The sequence below is a fragment of the Gallus gallus genome, chromosome 1 (genome assembly GCF_016699485.2).
Source record: "Gallus gallus isolate bGalGal1 chromosome 1, bGalGal1.mat.broiler.GRCg7b, whole genome shotgun sequence".
Taxonomy (NCBI): domain Eukaryota; kingdom Metazoa; phylum Chordata; class Aves; order Galliformes; family Phasianidae; genus Gallus; species Gallus gallus.
The window spans coordinates 35616972-35640163 of record NC_052532.1 but is presented as its reverse complement, the minus strand read 5'-3'; the positions used below and the strand labels follow the sequence as shown (position 1 = coordinate 35640163).

Below are 23192 nucleotides of genomic sequence, written 5' to 3'. Positions count from 1 at the left end.
GACGTGACGATGACACATACAGCGGGAGTGAGAGGACAACCCCGGTGTTAACTGCTCTGTTCACTGCCAAGTATCTTCGGTCTGACTGAAGATATGAAACACAAAGACCAACACAACGCTGAAGAATTCTGTTTTGTTTTTTATTTCTGTGTATCTTAAGTGGAACATGGAAAGGAACAGAAGCTGTACAGTGTATAAAGCCCATGTTTTATGTGGAAGTGAATCTTACCCACAACACACATAAACTGAAATAAGTTAAAAGAAGCTGAAGACAGTTGCTTCTTGCCACTGTTGATGGAGCTGCTCATCTTAAGCTTCTGTTCCATAACCTCACAAAAACTAAATCATTAGAAAAAAATTACTAAGTGAGATCTGGTCCACGCAGTCTCAGGTACCAGGAGAACTCAGGAGAAGTTTAACAGGGGCGATGGTCTGGTACGCGTTTTCTGGGGAGAAAAAAGAAAGATCAGAAAGCTCTCCCCCATGCTGAGGTCAATCGGCCTCCCCCCACCTGCCTTCATTTTTCAATTGCTATTTTGCATTCAGTGCTCGTTTCAGCTCACAGCTTTGAGATGCTACTGCCTTTTGTGATGAGACACAGGCTTTGGCCATGGTGAGAAAGAACTGTGAGTCAGAAAACAGTGCAAACTACCTCCAAGGGGCAGGATAACCTGCCTAGAAGTAAGATTTCTTCCTATGCTTTGTAACAAACACAATTTTGTTTTAGGTGCAGATTCTATTTCAGAAGCAGCTGCACATTTAACTACGCATTCTTCTAAAAGAAAAGTCCCTTACATTTTGGTCAGCCACTTCTGCAGATGTGTTAGTACTCTAAGTGGCATGAGTAGATGGCATCTTCAGATTAAGTAGGTATTTCTCAGGAACACTATTCTGAGTGCACGGATGGCTCTCAAGGCCTGTTCATACTGCTCATACTGTAAGTGACCAATGCAGACATCCCAGTCATACCTCGGTGCTGCTTTAATAATGTCATCTACACGAAGAATCATTTCTGCTGCTTCAGCTGCGCTCAGCAGAACTTGTCTCTTGACTTGGAAACTTTCTGTTACTCCCAACGCTGCCATGTCTCCAATGGTACCCTCTTTCATATCTGAAAGAAAACACAGGTTAAAAAGTGGTTTGTTTAGTGTGGTTGTGGTTTTGGTTTTTTTTCCCTTCCCTTGCTTACTTGGAAGGAAATTACTAGAATCTGCCAACCCAGTAGTTTACCTGCTCAAATGAACCATACTGATAGCAGGGGAGGTATTAAATGAAGCGATTCACATCAAGGTCCCTCCCTTAAGTTCAAGATTTCTCTCCAATTTTTAATTTTTTTTAAAAAATCACTGCACTTACTGTGGCATCAATATATTTGATTCTTCCAGCTGAATTAATTAGTGACAAACAAGTTCAGTAAGTCTAACCATCCCGTCCCCCCCCCCCCCCCCACTCAAACATCAACCCAAGAACAGAAATAACATCAAGCTCTTTACCAAGTCCGTAAGTTGTCTTCCCTTCACTGTGAGCAGCTCTGAGCTGAGCAACCAAATCCGCACTGTCATAGCCAGCATTATCAGCTATTATTGTTGGGATCTAAGCAGATAAACACAGGTTGGTTTTAATTAACGCATGCACTGATTCCTACAGTCAAAAACATCACACACTTGGACACTGCTATCTGACTATTAAGTTTCAAGATGAGCATCTAATCAAAAACAGCAGATTATCTGTTACACTGATCAGAAATTAGAAAAAACAATCCACCCACCCTTTTGTTTAAAACTTAAAGGCAACAGCTGAGAGGACAGAAGTGCATTAGCAGATTTGTCACCTTGTTTTATATGGACAGAAAGAAACACGTCTCTGTTAACCACTTCAAACTACAACTGGAGGATTTAAGAATACAGCTTACTGGTCAGCACCAACCACCACATCGCTCTGTTTACAAAGAGGTAATACCAAGTCTTACTTTGCAATTTAACCTTCTTTTTTTAGAGGGATGCTTCCTCACAGTCTCATTCCCTAAGGAGGGGTTTCCCTAATTTAAAAGAGAGAAATCAGAGGGCAACTGGTCCTCACAATGTGTGTCTGTGAGCACCATAATATCCTATGAACTTCTTTTCTTGTGGTACTCTAATCCCTACTAAGATGCAATCTCCAGCAGAAGTCTAGAAACTTCTGGATAGCACTGGAGCACAAATGAAATTGAATAGAATACAAAGGCTTTTGCAGAAACAGTAATTTTTCATCCAAGATACGTTACTATATTTCACTTCTGAGTTTTTAGAAAACCAGAAGTTGGAGAGAGAGAGAAGCAACTGTCTGATATCAGAAGTCAATAAACCAATGAGCTCTTGCAGCTTTACATTAATCCAGCGCTCTGATTAAACAAACTTACCATTCGTAAAGCCTTAGCAAATGACTCCATTGCAACAGATTCTTTGCCAGGTGTTCTGATGGCAAGTTCTGCAACAGCATTAGCCATCAGCATCTCTGAACAACCTGTACGTTGAAGACACACAAGAGTTTTACACACAAGCTGAATAGTAATACCAAATGTGTATCAGGTCCATAGTACAGAGAATTTAATACTCGCCTCCACCATAAACAGTTCTAGTGTCCTTCACAGTCTGGGCAAGAACACAGAGAGCATCGTGCAAAGACCTCTCAGCTTCATCTAGAATTTGTTGTGTTGCACCACGCAGAACTATGGTACAGGCTTCACCTACAAAGTTCAAATGCAGGAAGATTTAAAACAAACAAACCAAAACAGTAAGATGAGAGTGTGAACATGACACAAGACGACGATATCACAAAGTGTTTGAAATGGTTTAGCTATCACTGCAATTAAATTCTACACAAAGCAATCGATTTGTAGAGAGGAAGAGAGGAAGTGTGATGACATTTCACAGGCAGATTGAAATGATGTACACTATACTACTGCTATCATCAGTGAGCTGCTCCAAATCTTTCCTAATTTAATAGAAAGTGAATCTTTTATCTCAAAACGAGCACCTGGAAACTTATGGTATTGGTATTTTATTAGAACAAGCTAGCCAGTTCTTGAAGCACGACAGATTGCTGCTACTTCTCTCGTCAATTGAATCACCCCAAGCAGAAATCCTGGATACGATACTCACAATTGCTTATGTAAATGAACAGTTTTCAACCATGAAGATGTATTTTTGCAGCAATTACGTTTTGTTGAAGAGCAAGGCATTCAGAACAAGTTAGATAAGTCATTACATGGCATAGCCATCCTGGTAACTCAACACAGCTCAGTCTCTGTTAGCACAGAGTTAACAAATATTGCAGCGTGCCACCCCTGTTGAAACACTCACCCATTGCCACACCAGAGAAATGAATGAGTTTATCTTCTCCAATCATGACTTCTTCAATAAGCTTGCAACTTCCTAACTTTACTAGCTCAGGGTGATCAAAGGTTGATGCAATTTCACCACCTACAAAGGTAAGGTTATATGAAGTCAAAAAGCATCCTCAGTTCTAGCCAAGACTAAAAAAGGAAAGAAAACAAATCCATGTAACCACAAAGGAATGAATTCAATATAACAATACTGATAAGCCAGATTTTTCTGACATCAGTGTATGTACCAGAAGCCTTCTACTGACACTGGTAAACCCTTAAAACATCAGTGTTTTGTGCCAAAAGAACTACAACAGCTCTAAAGTTTTCGAGTTCTGCCCATATAATACTGCCAGATAACAACATGCAGTCTCTTAAAACTTCAAACAGGTGTACATTTTAATGTTATTGGCTCATTACATGTTGATAAAATCCTACCTCAAATTTGTTGTATTTAAACTTGTGCTCGTGTTCATTTTGACTTCCTAAAGAAGCAGCTGAAAATGACTGGCCATCACTCTCCTGAATCAAGAGAGTCAAGGCATGCCACAGCTGCCACGCTGTACACCATCTGTAAACTCCCATACCATAAATACTACAAAGACCAGAACATTTCTGAATGGAATACTGTTCTAGCACTTTGCTAGAACTTTCCCACTAGAAGATCACTTACATGCATTCATTCACACATTCACATATGTTCTATTAGTCCGCGTTAGTTCACAGCACTGCTTTAGTTGCAGCTACAAGGAAAGATGAAATCTGCAGTACAGTATGCATTTATGCTCTATGATTTGATCCAGTGTGGTCCATCACTGTCCACTTGTTCTGTTTCTAAAATCTGAATTTCTTCCATAATAAAGCTTCTCACTGCAGTGCCTGCCTGCATCAAGGTGCCTACAGACAGCTGCACACAACTGCAGTTTCAGTTTTAATGGACCAAAGCAGACAGTAACTCTTCTCTTCTCTCTGCAAAACAAACTCTCCATTTCCCTAATCACTGACCACTACTGAAAATACCCAGATTGTTTGAGTTATTTGAAGTCCACCTCAAGCTGATGACTCAGGCCCATATTTTTAACATAGGATGCCCCTTTACTCTTCTGTTATTACAGTCAAACAGACATTTATAACAAGGTGGTATTAATTTGTGGATTTATCATCCTGCACTTTCCACGGCTGAAGTATCTTCTCCCTAGAAAACAAACTTTTCTAATGTTTATCAAGCAGGGACATAATCTGAAGTACTTTTAAAATACAAAAGATAATTCAGCCAGTTCATGTTTCTATTTTTCACTTAGTATCATCACCCTTTATTCACAGCTGGTAGAGAAAACGTGTTTCCATCATTATGAAGGAAGGATTCAGAATCAATCATTTTACAAGTGAAATGTTATATACTGAGAACAGAAACTTGAGTATTCTTTCAATAGCAGATAACTGAGTGCTGATAAATCCACAACTTATGGATTAAAGTTACTTAAAGTTACTTATGGTTAATTTCATATAGCCCTCCATACCTGTCTGTACGCAAGCTGTGTAAAATAAAGCTTATGCTAAGTACTTTTCACGTTCACAGATCTCCTCAATAGCTCAAAGAAAGTCAAAACTAGGTGATCAGTCACTGACATTTACTGAAGACCAAACGGATGTTGCCCTCCAAGTGTCACGCAGTAAGGCAGTCTACATACCTGTAACAAGAGCCAGACGCTCCACACCGGCAAAGTCTGCATGTTCAATAGCCATGACGCCAGCAGCCCCAAAAAGCTGTTCAGGGTAGTTGTAGATGAGCTGTCTACAATTAAAGAAAAGGCAGAGCTTCCCATTACAGAAAGAACAAACATTTTGAAAGATTCTAAGACCTCTGTTACCGGAGTAACAAAGGACAGCCGATTCTTAGCAGCATGGATGTAGATCTCTGAAAGCTACAAGAACAGCTGTATGTGAGGCACCAGCCACCCAAAGTTACACAGAAGCAAGCAAACAGCCATGACAGGGGAGGAAAAAAAGTACTAAAAAATAAACTTCAAACTGCAATAGTTCTGAATACACTGCCTGTGAAGACACATTATCACTGGTGCTTTAAATCCCAAGCCCTTTGATTCTAGATGCCTGATGGAAGCTTAGTTGCCAATTCTATAGCAGGGTGCAGTAGAACAACATGGAAAAGATTTCCTTTAATTCCTTACCAGCACAAAATCCAAACAGTACGCAACTCTGTGGGAACAGTACCTGGCCAGTCTAATTTGCAGATAGAAGACTACAGGGAAGAGTGTGCTTCTTTATTTATATGTAATCTCCTCTCTCCAATGCGGGGTCAACAACCAAATTATTTTTCCCTTCCGAATTAAAGAAGGAGGACTGTAGAAATTCAGAAGCTGGGAGATGTCACCTCATGAAAACAGATACTTATAATCTATCTTCAGAAGAGACAAATGGCATTTCTGATTACATACAGAGAAGATTCTTCCTACTCTAGATCAATATTGCCTTGACCCATCACACATCTCCCCAGTGGTATTCAAGTGGCAAACATAACAGATGTGGAAGAGATCTACAACATGGATATAAGCAGAAATCAACTGTATCAGTGAATAAATCAAACTTAATAGACATCCTAATGAGAATATCATTAGCCTGGCTACAATGACTGACTGCTACCTGAACTTCTTAGGGCAGCCACCACCTGTTTTACAGGCATACTGCATAGCAAGAGGAAGTTGAGAATTCTTTCTGTATAATTTTGAAGCATTCTTCATTAAGTCCACTCACCAGAGCCCTGACTCTAGGACTCTATACATCTGCACCACATCTGCTGGACAGACCAGTCATTTTACCTACACTAGAACACAATGTAGTGAAAACATGACACAAGTGAAAAGACTCTCAGATTCATAGATCTGTCACTGGTTACTATAAAACCATAGCAACGCTACTTAAGACTACTTGGGCTTAGACATGGATCCCTAATTACCCAACAGCCAAGCAGCAGGACAACAGTGTACAGGACACGGTGGGGGGGGGGGGGGGGGGGGGGGGAAGGTGCAAAGGAAACAACACTAGCCTCACTGAAGTGAATCAATTAAGCATTAGTTAACATCAACTAATTTTACAGATATAGGTTTAAATAATATCTTCATACACGTACACTACTAAAACCTCACTACTTTGTTTGCATTATAAACCCTACCCCTTTTCCAAGGAAACATACCTGTTAATAAAGCAGTTTATTCCATGCTTAAGAATACGCTCTACTTTCTCCTTCATTTTTTCCTTTTCTGCCTGTTCTATTTCTGCAACCTTTGCTGTAGAGTCCACTCTAACACGAGAGCCAAAAATCTAAATTAAAGAAAACAAGGAGTTCAGCCAGAACAGTTAATTCTGCTTATGAAAACGTTGCTTCAAAACAGTAGTTCTGTACGTACCTTAATCTTATCTGTATCCATACCAGTATTTGCAATAAGAATCTTTGCATTTTCAATTCTTTTTGGCTGGTTTACACCAATCTTCTTGTCAAGCAAAAAGCCTGTAGTAATAAAAGATGGGGTTTTTTTAAGACTTAAAATTAAGAAAGGACAACAGTCCATTTATATTATAGCAAAAATAATAGTCTTGTACTTTACAATTTAGTATTACCATAGCAATGCGTAACTTTTAACAGTTTCATTTCTTAAGCACAATTACAGCTGACATACAAACACTTACCTTCATCCAAGTAAGAATCAGCCAAACTTCCACCAAGTTTCTTAATGATGTGGATAGCCTCCAAGTTTCCAGAACCCTTCAATCTAAGAACAGCTTCTACAGCTAGCTTGACAAAGTGATCTTTATGATGAGTAAGTAATTTTGATGAAAGAGTTGTTCCTGCAATGTTCATCAAGTCTTCACGGAACTTCACTTCATCATCACTGCAATAAAGGCAGCACAGCTACATCAGTAGGTCTCCATCTGGCAGCCTTACGTATCACTAGACTATCACTATCATGGTATTTCTGCTTGGTGTTTTGAGATACAATCCATACTCATTTTGCAATGGGAGAAGCCCCAGGTGAAATATCTTTTTGAAGCTGGTTTTAATTTAATTTAGCCTCATTTTTGTTGAAACATTCCTTTGTTAACTGTTGGTTGTCATTACTTTTACAAAATCAATTCAGCCTTACAGTGACATACCTGCATTTTGCTATTTTGATCAGGGACCATGACAGCACATATTCTATCAGCAACCTGTATGTCACAGTGATATCCAAGATTTCTGGCTATGTAATATGGTAAAACATTTAAACCTATACTGGTAATTAGAAATTGCTGCTGCCTCTTTCTGTATCAAGGCTTTAAAAAAAAAATAATCTTACTTCACTGTCCTCGTACTGTTTGCAACACAGTACTGAACTGGCATTCTAGGATGTGTAATTTCACTACAAAGATAGCTTAGACTGATTAAGAACAAAAACTCTGCACTCGCTGGGAAAAGCCTGTGCTGTCACATAAAGAATTCAAACATACTTAAAATCAGAGCAGGAGAGCTGAAGTAACGACTCAGACTTTTGTCCTATGGAGAAACTTACTGCTCATTTTCTGTTTCTGAATGCCACAAATAATTTTCTATAGTTTTACAAAGTTTCTACAGTTCACCAAACTCAGAAGTAGTCTTTTCCCCTCAAACGTTCAATTCATTTATTCTGTTTCTGCCAAACAGCAAAAAGTTTCCCAGTGGTCTATAATTCTCACTGGTAAGTTTTAATCTCAAATCGTTTATAAAGAGTTACTGCAACAATACATTACTAACCCATGATCCACAGCTGCTTTCAGGAGTGCCTCTCTTGAAGCTTTTGTGGCTGCCCTCCAGCCTGCAATGATGGTCTGAGGATGAATCTTCTTTGAAATCAGTGATTCTGCCTCCTATTTGAATAAAACTAATCATTAATTTTCTTACATAGGACATTTATATTAACTAGGAAAGATACTTTGGAGTAGCCTGAAAATTCTGAATGCCAGCAAAAGCATCAGAACTATAAAGAGAAGACCTAAGAGAGGGAAAACATTCTAGGCACCTTTCCACTCCCCCCTCCAATCTAGGCAAATATGATCTGCCCTTGGAATTAAATAACAAAACTCATTCTAATATGAGTTTTTGCAGTCTGAATGAGTCTGCATAATATGAGTCTCACTAATATGAGCCTGCAGCAACCAGACACATGCATCCAAATAGCCAACTCTCACTCGATGTTACACATCAGCTCCTTGTTCATTTAAATATGTAACATAAGGTGGAGTGGGGCCCCAGAGAGAGCAAGGAACACCCTCAAACCCTTTGCAAGGAAGCTGGCAAGCTGACATGCTATTTCTCAGATGCTCCTGATCTCAGATCCATGAACTACAACCATTAGATTCCCCGGTACAGCTCGAGTTCTTTAGTTCTAAGTCCTATTTCATAGTGACTTCAAATATAGTGTTTGGTAATCTTCAACATGCAGCGTTTAAAAGGAATGTTATGAGTTCAGGTCTCGTGCACACAACAACAGAATTTGACAAGGTTTGTTTTTTCCCCCTCTTTAACACTGTGGAATAGGACTTCAAAGGAGCCTCACAGTGCATGTGCTGCTCAGTGCAAAACTCAGAAACTGACCTACGACACAAAAACACTTTGATGTTTCACTTGTAAAACAAAATAAGGAGAAAATATTTTTTTAAAAATGTACCAAATCAAAATATTTGTGAATTTATTCATTACATGGTCTATGCATATATAAATATATTTTAAAAAATACAAGAAGACAGTATCTAGGCGTTTTTTCCTATCAGTTTAGTGGCAACGGGGCAAAGTATTCCTATCCTTTGGGAGCCCACTTCATAAGCATCAACAATACATCTCCTACTGATATCCCAGGACTACACAGCCTATATAGAAACATCTAAAAACGTTGATACATCACCCTCAGTAACTCAGCTGCCAACACTGTGACAGATGTAGTTCCATCACCAACTTCATCATCTTGAACCTTTGACATATCTAAAAGAAAGCCACTGCATTAATGCTTGGATTCAAAACAAATTGAACACCCCTAGCAGCTACAATCAACAGCATTTTTATCTCACATTACTTTAAGGAAGAAAAAGAATTCCACTGACAGACAAAGAGGCTGTCAAACTATAACTCACAGAAAAACCTGAGATGCAAATCAAACACAGCATCATCCCATCCTTCCAATTCCCCATCTTTGTTTGCAGTACAGACCTATCCTACCCTGTCAGCAGTCAAGAGCCATCCCTCTCTCAACCTGTGCCTAAAGATCATCGTCAAAATGAAGCAAGGCCAGACAGATGCTCTCAAGTAGAGATATGCAGTATCTATCACAGAATATGTCAATTTTTCACACTGTGTAGAGTAACTACATAATAAAGTTGCAAGTGAAGAAATTCCAAGTATGACAATGACAAACTGCTAGAAACTCACCAACCAAGACCTTGGCAGCTGGGTTGTCAACTCCAATAGCTTTCAGGATGGTTGCACCATCATTGGTCACTGTCACCGTGCTATCCCTCCCAGTACTTAGGAGAATCTTGTCCTGCATGATGCAAGAATTAGAACAGTTTGAAAAAGAACAGTAACTATTAAAACTAAATTATCGTACAATGGTGTGAGTTGGAAGGAACCTTAAAGACTATCTCTAGTTTCAACCTCCTGCCAGGGGCAAGATTGCCCCCCACCACATCAGGCTGCCCAGGGCCCCATCCAACCTGGCCTTGAGCACCTCCAGGGATGGGGCACCCACAGCTTCTCTGGGCAGCTGTGCCATGGCCTCATTACTCTCAGAGTGAAGAATTTTCTCCTTATATCTAATCTAAACCTGCCCTCTGTCAGTGTAAAGCTATTACACCTTATCCTGTCACTGCACTCCCTGAAAAAGAGTCCATTCCCAGCTTTCCTGTAGGCCCCCATTTAGGTACTGGAAGGCTGCACTGAGGTCCCCTCAGAGCCTTCATTTCTCCGGGCTCCTTAAGCCTGTCTCCATAATAGAGGTGCTCCAGCCCTCTCATCATCCTTGTGGCCTCTCCTAGACCCACTCCAATAGCTCCATGCCTTTCTTGTGTTGGGCACCCCAGACCTGGACAGGGTACTGCAGGTGTGCCCTCTTAAGAGAGAACAGGAGGACAGTGCCCTCCATTTCTCTCCTAGGTATGCTTCTTTTGATACAGACCAGGATATGGTTGGCTTTCTGGACTGCAAGCACATGTTGCTGTCATATTCCAGCTTTTCATCCAATAATCTACCCAAGTCTTCCTCCACAGGGCTGCTCTCTATCCACTCATTGCCCAGCCTGCATTCGTGTTTGAGATTGCCTTGACCCAGGTGCAGGATCCTGCACTTAGCCTGGTGAAACTCCGTGAGGTTTGCATGGGTTAAGACCACAGATTAACAGGCACAACCACTGAGAACCTGCAGCTATCTTACCATGCCTTTAGGTCCCAGAGTGCTCTTGACCAGGTCACCAATAGCAATTGCACCAACAAAGGATGACTGTAATGAAAGCAAATATGCCTTAGAAAATTATTTATTTCTACTTTAAAACAATTAGCAAGTGTTAGGCTGTAATTTCCACGGGGACATCTTAACCAAACTCTTCCACAGAGAAACTCCCTTCAGCAGAATTTGGTTCCAAGTTCATAGATATTACACTACACTTGATCCTTAAGTGCTTAAGTGCTACATTTCAATAACGAGATGAAATGTAATAATGAGATGAAACGTACTCAATTTTTGCAGTAAGCATAAAACCACACATCAGAGCCAAAAGACTTCCAAGGTACAAGAACCTCCTAAGCTGAGATACAGAGGAACTCTGCTGATATACACAAAACACCTCTACTTTCTGCAACAACAAAAGACCGTAAGAGATAAATGAAGCTCTACATCGCTACAAACTGAAACTAAATTTAGACTTAAAAGAATGACTATAATTACCCAGAGCATCACCAGCTTATCTTAGAGAACAAACTTACCAACCGAGCTGTTTCTGCCTTCTCTTCATCTGCACCTGCCTTGAAAATGTTCACGGGAGCGAGGGAAATGGATGCCTACAACAGCGAGAGCAGAGAACACTCCTGCAGCTTTCACAAAACACTGCGTTTTAAACACAAATCCCCGACACTAGCAATCCAAGGAACAGTTATAACGCTGAAGTAAGTCCTGTGACACATCTGGTTTTGATAACAAGTACATTAATCCTCAAAGACCCTGACTACTTGTTTGAAATCCACATCGCGATCTGCTAACTGAGAGATTACCTGAGTTATGAGGTGAAGAGACGGCGAGAGAGACTGCATTTGCTGAAAGAGACTGCGATGGGCTCCCCGCACTTACACGCCCAGCCGCGTGCCGCCATCCCCTCCCTCCCCAGGGCCGCCCGGGACAGCGCCTCGGGCTGAGCGCCCGCTGAGCACCCACCCCGCACCCCCCCTCAGCAGCCCCCACCCGGCGCCGGGACCCGCCCGCGGCCTAACGGGCGCGCCTCGTGCGCGCTCTGGAACCTTCCAGGCCCAACCTCCTCCCCCACACCCCACGCGGGCCCCTCCGCCGCTCCGCGCCGCCTTCTTTCCCTCTCCCCCTCAGGTGGAAGAGCCGCGGGCAAGGCGCGGGGCCGCCCGCCGCTCACCATGATGCCTCGGGACCTCCAGCCGCCTCCGGTACGGGACGAGCGCGCACACCACCGCCACACCACCAGCGCCCGGCGGAACTGCCGTCAGAGGAAGCGGCGGAGGCGCCGCGCGGCGCTCTGGGAGCTGTAGTCCGCCCCGCGGCGGGAGGCGGGAACGGCCGTTGCCGTACGCGGGGCCAGGCTGAGCGCTGGGCGGATTGCCGTTCCCGCGTTTGAATTCCGCCGTGAATTCCGAATTCAGCCCGGGGCCGGCTGCCAAGCTCACAGGAGGCCAGCCCCAGGCTTGTGTCATTGTATCACCCGCATCGCCCACTGAAAGCAAGCAGAATTAGACCAGGGAGGCAGTCCTGCGCGGTCCCTCTCATCACGGTCTTTTTCCTTAGGGAGTGCTGCTGCCTGTTCTCTGGGAAGTCCAACTGTGCCAGTGCCCACCCAAGCCCGGTGCTGTTGCTTTTTTTCAGCTTACAAAAAGCCTGTCACCCAGAATCATGGCATCATTGATAGAGTCATTAAGGCTGGAAAAGACCACTATGAACCCACCACCACCGTGCCCATATCCCTCAGTGCTACATCTACACAGACCTTGAACACCTCCAGGGACAGTGACTCCACCGCCTCCCCGGTTAGCCTGTGCCACAGCCTCACCTCTCCTGAGAAGAAATTCTTCCTAATACCCAGTCTGAACCTCCCCTGGTGTAACTTAAGACCGTTATCTCTCATCCTATCGCTGTTACCTGAGAGATGAGGCCAACCCCCACCTCAATACAACCTCCTTGCAGACAGCTGTAGAGAATGATAAGGTTTCCCTTGGGCTTCCTCTGGACTGAACAATCCCAGTCCCCTAGCTACTCCCCATAAAGCTTGTGCTCCTGACACCTCATCATCTGGTCAAATTCCAGAAGGCTCTGGGGAGACCCAATAGTGGCCTTTCAGTATCTAAAGGTGGGCTGTAAGAAAGAAGGGGATAGATTAGCAGGGTCTGTTGCGATGCGACAAAGGGAAATGGTTTCAAACTAAAAGAGGGGAGATTTTGGTTGGACATAAGGAAAAAGTTATTTGCAGTAAGGGTGGTGAGGCACTGGACCAGGTTGCCCAGAGTGGTCGTGGATGCCCCATCCTTGGAGACACACAAGGTCAGGTTGGGGTGGCTCTGAGCAACCTGATGTAGCTGTAGATGTCCCTGTTCATTGCAGATGGGGTGGACTAAATGACTGTTAAGGTCCCTTCCAACTCAAACAATTCTATGATCCTATGATATACGTATAAAGAAATTGGTTTGTATGACTTATTCCTCGACAATGTATTCTAACTGGTATTCTCTTGCTCTCAGATTACTTGTGCCAGAGATTGGGGTTGTCCTCTCTCCGATCTTTTTTGTTTGTTTGTTTTGTTTGTTTGTTTTGTTTTGTTGGCTAGAAAAGCAAAGCCTTTTTAGAAAGCACATCCTGAGAAACATCTCTGGGTGTGTGTTCAAGACTCAGGCTGGCCAAAGCCATGTGTCATTCCCAATGGAGAGGTAAAACGACCACTACTAAAACTCTGCCACCTTTCATACTTGTCTCTCAATGTAAGCATGCCTAGTTTAGGATTTTTTTGGAAGGGCTTTTTGCTCCATTCAGGGAGTGGGACATGCTTTCACCCCGGTCTTGTTCTGAAAATGAGTACTGATTTAATTAGAGCATCTTCAATTTCCATCATAGATATATAGAAGAACATCTTAAGTTTTGGGTTGGGTAATAGACTGGAAAAAACAAAGGTAATAACTACTTTTATCTCAGAGCATTCATAAGATGCACATTGAACTAATACTGATTTTAATTCACATTTTCTGCTATCATGGTGTAAGTTGAGGTTATAAACAAGCTGTGTTCTGGGTTATTTTAACATGAACTGAGACAACAAGTTTTGTGCTTCACAGTTATACGTAGAACTACCAGAAAACACCGGAGATCAAACAACCAACACAACCTTTTTAGCTAAGATTATTTGCACATAAGAATACACATACATATAGAAAGGGCAACTCAACGGCAGATCATGCAAACACTGAAGCTGTACCTTCTCATCTCTGCTCGTTGCAATGTTTAATGTTTGAGGCTCCTCAAACTGATACTACTTCTCACCTCCCCCTGTTATGGGATGACTGCCTAACAGCAGACTATGCTGCATGTTTCAGCTCTGAACACATTTAAACACACTAAAATGTCTCTGAACACACAGACATTTTAGTAACTACATCGCTCACATTCTTAGTTTTATTTATTACTTATTATACTAATTTTCCTATGAAGACAAGCTTAAAGAGCTGAAATTGCTTAGCCCAGAGAAGTATCCAAGGAGACCTCAGTGCAGCCTTCCAGTGCCTAAATGGGGGCCTACAGGAAAGCTCTTTGTCAAGGAGTACGGTGACAGGATGTGGGGTAAAAGCTTTACACTGAAAGAGGGCTCATTTAGATTAGATATAAAGAAGAAATTCTTCGCTGTGAAGGTAATGAGGCCTTGGCACAGCTGCCCAGGGAAGCCCTATCCCTGGGGGTGTTCAAGGCCAGGTTGGATGGGGCCCTCGGCAGCCTGAGCTGGTGGGTGGCAACCAGCCCACAGCAGGAGGCTGGAACTAGATAGTCTTTAAGGTTCCTTCCAACTCAAACCATTATACGATATTTTGTTATATGATAATTTAGTTCTATGGTAAATTAGTTACTGTACGTTTCCAAACTAATCTAAATCTTGCACCATGTAGGACAAGATCACTACATTTTATCATCTCTGGAGGAAAGCGTAGAGGCCATCTGGACAGGGCTTCAGCCTTCTTCAGGCCTGCGGGCAGAAGAAAGGAATAGAGCTCTAACAGAAAGGAAACAAAAGCTCATAGAACAATTTACAAACACCGGGTCATTGCCTTCTGGATTTTCTTCCCACGACTGAATGGAATAGTAGGGGGAAAAAATAGCTATCTATCATTGCCTTGACGCAGTGATTTAAAGAAAAGCAAAAAAGGCTACTAATGCAGTATGTGTCCACACTAACGATGGTAAATATTGAAGTAACCCACACATTATTTTCAATGTAAAATCAATAGTTTATTGCCATGCTACAATTATTATTTTTTTTCCAAATGAAGTTGGCACTGGTAAAGGGGAAAATGTTGTCATCATACATCATACATCTTTAAAAATGAACATTTGGTAAGCTTTCTCAATAAGGATAGCTTAAAACAAGGGGTTTGTTTGTTTGTTTGCTTAGTTTTTTTTGTGGTTTTTGTTTTAAGATTAACATGGAATGGCATAAAAATACACTCTTTCTGCATAGTATAATATAATTCTCATGAAAGAAAAATTGAATGTTTGTAAAAACAAATTCATCGAACAGGGCAAATTAACTGAAATTTTATAAACAGTTTGGCAATGATACTCTCACTGTTTAGACCTTTTTATATAAAAGAAATAAAAATCTAGAAAGCTACCTTTATACAAAGTTGCTATATTTATGCCTTTAAGTAGGAAAAAACATTTTATAATGCAAATTAGGACATACAATAATCTTACAATATCATACAATGTAATGACAAGAAAGGAACATACAACATACGATTTTGGCCTTTGTAGAAATGTGTATTTCTGCATTTAACAAATGCATTTGTGGCACACTGGTGACTACTGTATTCTTACTCCTACCAGCCAGCACACATGATAGAACTGTTGTCAGCTGTACTGTAAGGGCAGCTCCGCAGTTTAGTTAAAAACACAGACAATATTTCATGAGACATAAGGTGATGCTGCAGTGGATTGAGATGTAACACGCAAAGAAGGCAACACGCCTGCTGGTTGAGACATCTGTATTGTGGGGTACTGTACAACATTACTGTCTTTCATACCAGAGCATTTCAAATACATTCAGTTATTAAGTACCAAAGTCTTACAAGTGAGAACATTTGTCTTCAAGATTTGGCAAATTTCAGGGAAAATACAAAGTTAGTACCAAATATATAATATATTATATATAAAATGCAGGTGTATGATATACACACATATTCTAATGCAAAAAAACTGCATTAATATGGAGTTAAGTTCACTGATATCCATTCCTAAATAACACAACCATTACAGATACAGGTGTAATCCTGATCTTTCACACACTTTAGAATCACTTCCTCTTTCACACACAATAGTTAAAGCAATATATATGCAGGTATGACTAAGAAATCAAAACTCACATAGTAATCTGAACTCTGACCACAACAAATAGGATTTCTGTTTTCAGTACATGTAATTAAATATATTTATATTTTTACAGTATTTTTAGACCATTCCTGAAGAACTCGACCAACCAGGTCCTCAGGTGTAACAGAGCTGTTGTCAGCAGAACTCAATCTTGTAGGGACACACCCGTAGGCCCAGACGCAGATATGAATTAGTTGTTTGGCTTCAAGGGATGTTGCATGAGGCCCAAGCACTAGGAAGGCAGATTCCCTGATGACATCAAAGCTCCTACCTCAGACTTCCTTTTCTACTGCCAAAGGGAAGGACCAGAGCAAAGGACACACCGACCCCAGGCTCTCTGGGCAGCTGGCAAGTGGTTGAGAGTAACCACACATGGCATGGCCCTGGCACTGGGGAGCGGCAAGGTGAGCTTCATGGCACCTTTGTACTAAGGCTTCTTCAGAGAGCAGAAGAGCTGCTCCTCCACATTCATCTCGTGACAGTTTATTCACCACAGGTCTCGGACGGGAGCTATGGCTGGGACCCCGAGGCATGAAGGGCTTTGCAGACACGCAGGAAGACAGTCCCTGTTGCAAAGGGCTCGAGCCTATTTCATGATCGTATTTTTACAGAATCTCCTTTGTATATGCACATATTTGCTACATAAGATAGAATTACACCAAAGTAATGGGTATATCAGAAAACAGTGTCACAATGTATGTTAACCACACTAAATAATTATTAAAACTGCAAGAAAAAATTCAAAATGCCCTTTGTAATATATAAAAATATAGAAATGTCCAAAACTTGTTTCATCAACTTTAAAGGTAACTTTATATCTCATGTTCTATCTGTACACCTACATATTTCCAAACAAAATACTGCGTTAATCTGGAGCAAACGCCACATTAGGGTAACATCCTCAGAAGACATCTGACAACTCAGTCACATACCTTACAGCACAATCTCACAAGAAATAACGTACAAATGGTCAGAGTTACAGTTGCTAAGACTCTTTTTTATTCACTTATCTTGTCCAAAAGAGGAAGTAATTTCTAAAGACTGTGAAAGGACATTTACTCACGACTTTGTGTCTTTTCAATGCATGCTGTGTATGAAGGACATCAACAGCCCTGACTCCATCTTAACGCAGTCTTTTGTGGTGGAATTTCTTCTTTTTTTTTCTTTTTTTCTTTTTCTTTTTTTTTTTTTTGGAGTGTATATGAATTTAAAAATAAAGATGTAAATGAACTTAAGTCGATATTAAGTGAATACTGTCAAATATAAACTCCTAATTTGCTGTATCAAAGAAAAGATGGAAAAAGATCTTATCATTAAATTCCAAAACCACCTAATCCTTTCTATCAAACCAGAAGGATCAAATTTCTTTTGGCTTCTTGGGGGTTACAGAAAGACTTCAGATCCCAGTCAACTACCAGTTCCTAATAAATCAGTTTTATCTTATTTGCAACCACTACGTTAGTTTGTACAGTGCAAAAAAAAAAAAAAAAAAAAAAATATCACCACTGAACCCACATTACACAAAGAGGAGAATACTGCTCAGGAATAGAGGTCCAAATCAAATACAGCATTATATGCTCAAAGTAGTACATGAAGCTGACCAGAACTTGCAGTTTTACTTCCCCAACAGTGAAGACAATCTACTATTTCATGATTCCACCTCAATGTGAAGTAGTTACATAAAAAACAGATTCTGAGCAAACACACCATCAAAAATCCAGCAAAATCAACTGCTGGTCAGTTTCCAGCAGAAGAGCAGCCCTGTCTGACATTGTTTTGGACTTGATACAGCTAAGACCTTTCCCTGGTCACTTGTATACTGAAGCCCTGGTCAGAGGTTTAAACACACACAAATGTTTAGTATCTAGGGGCAGTGAGGGGAGTGGAAATTAAGCAGTTTATGATACTCATTATGTTTAAAACCCTTCAGATTTCTACAAAAGCTTTGTAGACTTTAATAGGAATAGTGTTTCAGTGCACACCATTAAATTTAACACAAATGCAAAACTTACTTTTCGGGAGAAAAAAAACATTCAGAAATAATAGCTAAAGGTCATTTTTAGATTTTCTTCTGGAGTCACATAGAAACACTACAAAATTAAGATTAGACTCCCTCTTCGCATTGATTTGAGGAGAAATATTTTTGTTATACAACCAATGGATTAGATTCTCACTGAGTCTATTTCCGGTACAATCTTTATTACATACTTTTGGTCACTGCATCAACATTTTCTTTCTTTAAAAGATACTCCAATGTCTTTCACAAGTCATTGCACTGAAGGAATATCTACAGTTAAAGGCTTTCCCTCGTTCAATGTGCTCGAAGGGCAGCAGCCAATTGCATGCAATGGAAGAAAAGTAGAACTGGTAGCGGCGTTGCCATTCTTGCAGGACCTACTGTGTGGAAACTAAAGGTCTTAGTTACTACAGAAATTTGTTACCTACTTGAAGATTCTCACTCTATACACCTGCGGGGCCAAAATAAATACAAGCTAAATACTGTGGTGAGACTTCAGCTGAAAACTGAATCCTAAATAACAGACACTAAACCTAACAACACAACCTTTAAAGAGACTGAAAATACATTTACCAAGTCTCAAAGGGTAAAGTGCATCACAACTACATCTACTTCAAGGGTCATAAAATAGAGAAATAAAAAGAATGCTAAAGATGAGCAGTGCAGGTAACGGGACTACCCAGTACGTTTGCAGCTTACACAAAACAAGAAAGCGTTATTCCACCTGTAGAAGAGGATATAAAATATAGTCCTAGAAAACATGGTGCCAGATTTGTTAATATAACTAAGGCTACAGAAAGTTTTCACTTGACTCTGCTTGACGACTATTTCATTTAGTATATATTAAAGACAAGAAGAAAAATAATGCCATGGCTATGCATTCAGAAATCTTGGAGAACAAAATCTCAGTAAGTTCTCAATTTTGGGGACCAGAGCTAAGAAAATACCCCACATGAAGTACGGTGAATCTTGCATTAAAAAAAAATATATATATATATATTATTATTCAGACCATCTCTTGTATTTGAGACTAGGATAAATGCATAGGACAGTGCATCAGAACTAAGGAGGCATGTTTCTTGTAATTTTGGCAGCTCACTTCAGATCTGCACTAGGTCTGTTTCCCTATCTGACAATTACGAATATTACTCCTCTGCCTCACAGGTGTGTTTTAAGGGTTCAATTAATCAGAATTTGAGATACCTGTACCATACAGATGAGGACCAAGTATTTCTAGGAAGCTATCTAAATCAAACGCATTTGCCTCAAAACACATGCTGAAGCAGTAGGTTGGCTCACAAATTTAAGTGTGCTTAAATGTATGTTCTTAAGTTAAGAACAAGAATCACACCAGTATCATTAACCCAGTATTGTGCAATACCTCATAACTTCTCTTCAGTACAAGACTGGTCCACAACACAAGGTAAAGCAACGGAAAACATGTGAAGGAGCATTAACACTGCAGACCTGTAAAAATCTCTAGTTCTAGGTAGCCTTCATCTTCTTGAATAACAAGTTCTCCCCACAAGTCAACAAATCTATCACAACAGTTTGCATAGGTTGACAGTGAAATCATTAAGTATCTCATTCAAGTTCCTCATAACGGTCTCAGCCACACCAATCTCTTACTTCTGCAAATTGTGTTCTCTGTAAATCTGGCATTTCCATACCACACAGTCTACAAAGAATAACTGAAGTCTTTCAGAGTTCAAAGGTTGCCTGATATCCCTTAATGATGTGGCAAGAAACATGTATTTCAGATGCTACCGTTGCTACCACTACTAAACTGAGAGAAGACCAAAGGAAGAGTTAACAAAGGTATAGGGATACACTCCAATTTAAAAACCTGAAAAAAAATATATATATTTAAATAAAACAGTTTTAAATATTGCATGAAGACCCTTATTTATTTTCCAGATCTTCACATGGCTTTTCTTGCATGTTTTTCCTCACAAAGTTCAAGGGTTATTTTACATCACACCAGTTCACAAGTGTCAGTTCCTTTACAATCACAGGCTCAAGAGTAACTGCTGCTGCTGCTAGTACCAAGGTGCACCTGCAATACTGCCAGAATTCTAAAATTATTCAGAGCATTGAAAAAAGGAAACAAGTTCTAAGGGTGCATCTGGCATATTCAAATGACATTCTGCTTGGATGTACCTGTAACACTGTGCAGCCATTACTGAAACCAAATTCACCAACTGCAAAAGGAAAAGAAGTATACTCATAGATAATACTACCTTCTGATAATTTACTACGTATCTTTCTAAATTATACTATCAACTATGGATGCACATTGCTAGAATGTACAACTTCCTACGAAGAGCTACCAAGTCCAGTACCCTGACTCCCACGTAACCTGTGTCTGAATCTTTAGAGGAAGACAATAACTGCATAATAAACCTTTCCAGTTGTGCAATAATGCATGCTGCTGGAGAGCTGGGATATCTCAGTCAGGCATGAAAGAAGTACAACGCTGGACAAAGACGAACATTTGACCTTCAAGAGTCTTTCTTTGTCAAATGCAGAGAGTAAGACAAACACATACACAACCCTGAACAATAATTAAAGCTATGTACAAAACTTTGACTCTTAAAACAACAGATAAAAAGAAACACAAATGCAAAGAAAGGAAGGCACAGTGAACTAAGAAATGACAAAAGAGCCTTAATTCATATAACCAACCTGTGAATTCCTTCACAAAAAAAAATCTAACAACATTAAAATCCATCTGATTTCACAGGGAACATGATATGCCACTTGGAATTCTCTTCTATCTGAAGCAGCTTAAGGCTGGGTTTAGATGTGTTTATAGCAATGATTAACGGACTTTGATGTGACCTCTCAAATATCACACAACTTAAGAAAACTACAGGGAATTAAATGTCTTCTTGCCCATATGGTCTTTGAAGAAGAAAGAAAAAAAAAAAAGAAAAGTGTGGTGTTTTATCCCTTGAGATGAACCAATACATCTTGTGTACATCAAACTGAGTTAATGAATTACATACATTTCATTCTAAAGGAGCCACGTCAATGAGAAATGAATGTAGATATCTGTCTTGAAAGATTAGGTTTACCTGCTAATAACACACATATCAAGAGGCTTTAAAAAGTGTTATAAATGCCATTAATGACTATAGGCACCAGACCAGAATATTTATAAATTCAAAACTGGCATGTCACTCAGACTCTAATTAATTTAAAGAGGCACTGTGAAAGGTGGCGATGCTGCTATGCAGTAATTACTACCATAGAATGAAATAGTGTTACCTAAATGAATACTTGCTCTACATTAATTCCCTTTAGTTAGACAAGTACATGAAGTATGCAGAAAAAGTTCTATTAGTCTATAAAAGGCGTTAGTGTTAAGAAATGCAAAGTACTTGCATCTTCAATTTTATAAACTTCACAAAAGGTGCAAATGATATAATGCTTCCCAGGCTCACATAGGCAGGTCAGTACTGTTATGTCTAGTTTTCCTAGAAGTACCATCATCTCGGGGCAGTGCTTTTTGCAGGCTTGACATAGCAGCAGTTCTTTCAATGTCTATCACAGCATACAGCTCTGTGCGCCTGGTTGGAGTTTGCGGAAGTGGAGTGGTGGGGGTTTTGGGAGTCTGAGGGTTGTCGGAGTCACTACCACCTTCCAAGTCAACCTGTATGTAGTTGAGCTGCCTGTGTTCTAAACTCGGACGTCTAATGTCAAAGTTAAAGACTGTTGGGGTACAGTCCCGACGTCGTGGAAATTCTATTTTATGAGCACTTGATGGTACTGTTACATTCTCTGTATTGACATAATTATGCATTGGATCTAGGTTATTGTGGTAGCCATTCAGAGACGGGGTCTTTGGTCCTAAACTGTCATCTTCATCTCTACTCAGCTTGCGGGATTCCCAAACAGGAGGCAAGGATGGCAAGTTCTCATAGTTCAACAGCGCAGTTCTCCTCTGAGCAGAGTTGTTAATGTTCTGGGTATCTGAGGTACTGGTGGATGTCAAACGACCTCTCCTGACCCCTGAGGCACTAGGGATTGATAACCTATTTATATTTTCATACACCAATTTATTACCAGATGGTGTTTCTCTACGTTCATCACTGTCGTACCCAGTGTCCCATTCAGTATTGTTTGTGCTGCTGCCACTAACTTGGTCTCTCCCAAGTTGCTCCAGTTTCTCTCTTTCCATTAACTGCCTTTGAACAGGGGTTGGTCCTAAAACAAACTTGACTCCTTCAGGCTCTAGGAGAACGTGAGCATCTCTATCGTCAGTACACATCTGATCTTCCTTTACTTTAGTTGTTTCAGTGTTTGAAAGCTTTGATTCCAGTGGCGCATGCACACTCGATCGATTTTTTCTTTCCTCCTGTACGCCAGTAGTGTTGACATAAGTGTGCACCTGAAAGGAAGAAAAAAAATAAAGGAAATTATGCCGTCTTTGTCACATTTTGCTGAGCTGTGCCCTGTTTTGTTGTTGTTGCTTTATTGCTGGTTTTGTTACTGTTACTCTAATGAAAGAGCAGAATTTAGCTGTACTCTAGTTGAAGCTTTCCAGGTTCTATTCCAGATCTGCTCTGGTCAGGGCAACCTCGGGCTTCTTTAGCCCAGCTCATTAATGTGCTTGGACAAAAATTCCAGAGTTGCTTTGGCCAAATTTATCTTTCTAATTTCCACACTGGAAAGGAAATCTGCTGCCCATTAAAAAACAAAACAAACAAACAAAAAAATGCACCTTGTATACCACTCAATTCAAGAGTGAGAATAAGATTAGCTTTTCAGAAAGAGCAGGCATTCCTTCAAGAGCCAACAGCTTCCTCATACCAGAAGCTCAAACAGAAAAACTGCATTTCCATATGAACTGTGGCACTCAGAATTAAGAGGCAGCAGGAGTTAACACCAGATGCCACGAAGACAGACAGGAAGATACTACTGATTTATCC

At 40.5% G+C, this 23192-nt stretch overlaps 2 protein-coding genes across 4 annotated transcripts in view; both read right to left on the bottom strand.

Annotated features, from left to right (window-relative positions):
* Positions 1-126: 126 nt before the first annotated feature.
* CCT2 (chaperonin containing TCP1 subunit 2) lies at positions 127-12111 on the bottom strand. Of its 2 annotated transcripts, none has more exons than NM_001012533.3 (16): positions 12019-12111; positions 11366-11440; positions 10818-10883; positions 9819-9930; positions 9298-9374; positions 8151-8263; positions 7070-7272; positions 6790-6890; positions 6576-6703; positions 5056-5159; positions 3342-3461; positions 2597-2725; positions 2399-2502; positions 1494-1593; positions 970-1111; positions 127-446 (listed from the first exon to the last, which is right to left on the bottom strand). In NM_001012533.3, the coding sequence occupies exons 1-16, from the start codon at positions 12019-12021 to the stop codon at positions 416-418; spliced, it is 1608 nt and encodes a 535-aa protein (NP_001012551.1). In that variant the 5' UTR covers positions 12022-12111; the 3' UTR covers positions 127-415. The 2 variants fall into 2 exon arrangements, with proteins under 2 accessions (NP_001012551.1, XP_040551714.1); XM_040695780.2 differs by lacking the exon at positions 12019-12111 and adding an exon at positions 11651-11888.
* A 2968-nt stretch (positions 12112-15079) lies between these two features.
* The window catches only part of FRS2 (fibroblast growth factor receptor substrate 2), a 51870-nt gene continuing 43757 nt past the window's right edge, over positions 15080-23192 (bottom strand). Inside the window, exon 7 of one of the 2 annotated variants that reach the window (XM_015281751.4) lies at positions 15080-22651. In XM_015281751.4, the coding sequence (XP_015137237.1) occupies positions 21701-22651 (951 nt within the window). In that variant the 3' untranslated portion in view covers positions 15080-21700. The remainder of the gene's footprint in view (positions 22652-23192) is intronic. The other variant, NM_001199626.3, reaches the window with a different exon arrangement.

What these genes read in the sequence shown, in the direction of transcription:
- CCT2 (XM_040695780.2), bottom strand. Translation starts at nt 11,689, where the DNA reads ATGCAGTCTCTCTCGCCGTCTCTTCACCTCATAACTCAG. An exon ending in TGGATACAGATAAGATTAAG is followed by an intron (nt 6,704 to 6,789) that starts GTACGTACAGAA and finishes TCTTTAATTTAG; the next exon opens with ATTTTTGGCTCTCGTGTTAG. An exon ending in TTTCTCTGGTGTGGCAATGG is followed by an intron (nt 2,726 to 3,341) that starts GTGAGTGTTTCA and finishes TGAACTTTGTAG; the next exon opens with GTGAAGCCTGTACCATAGTT.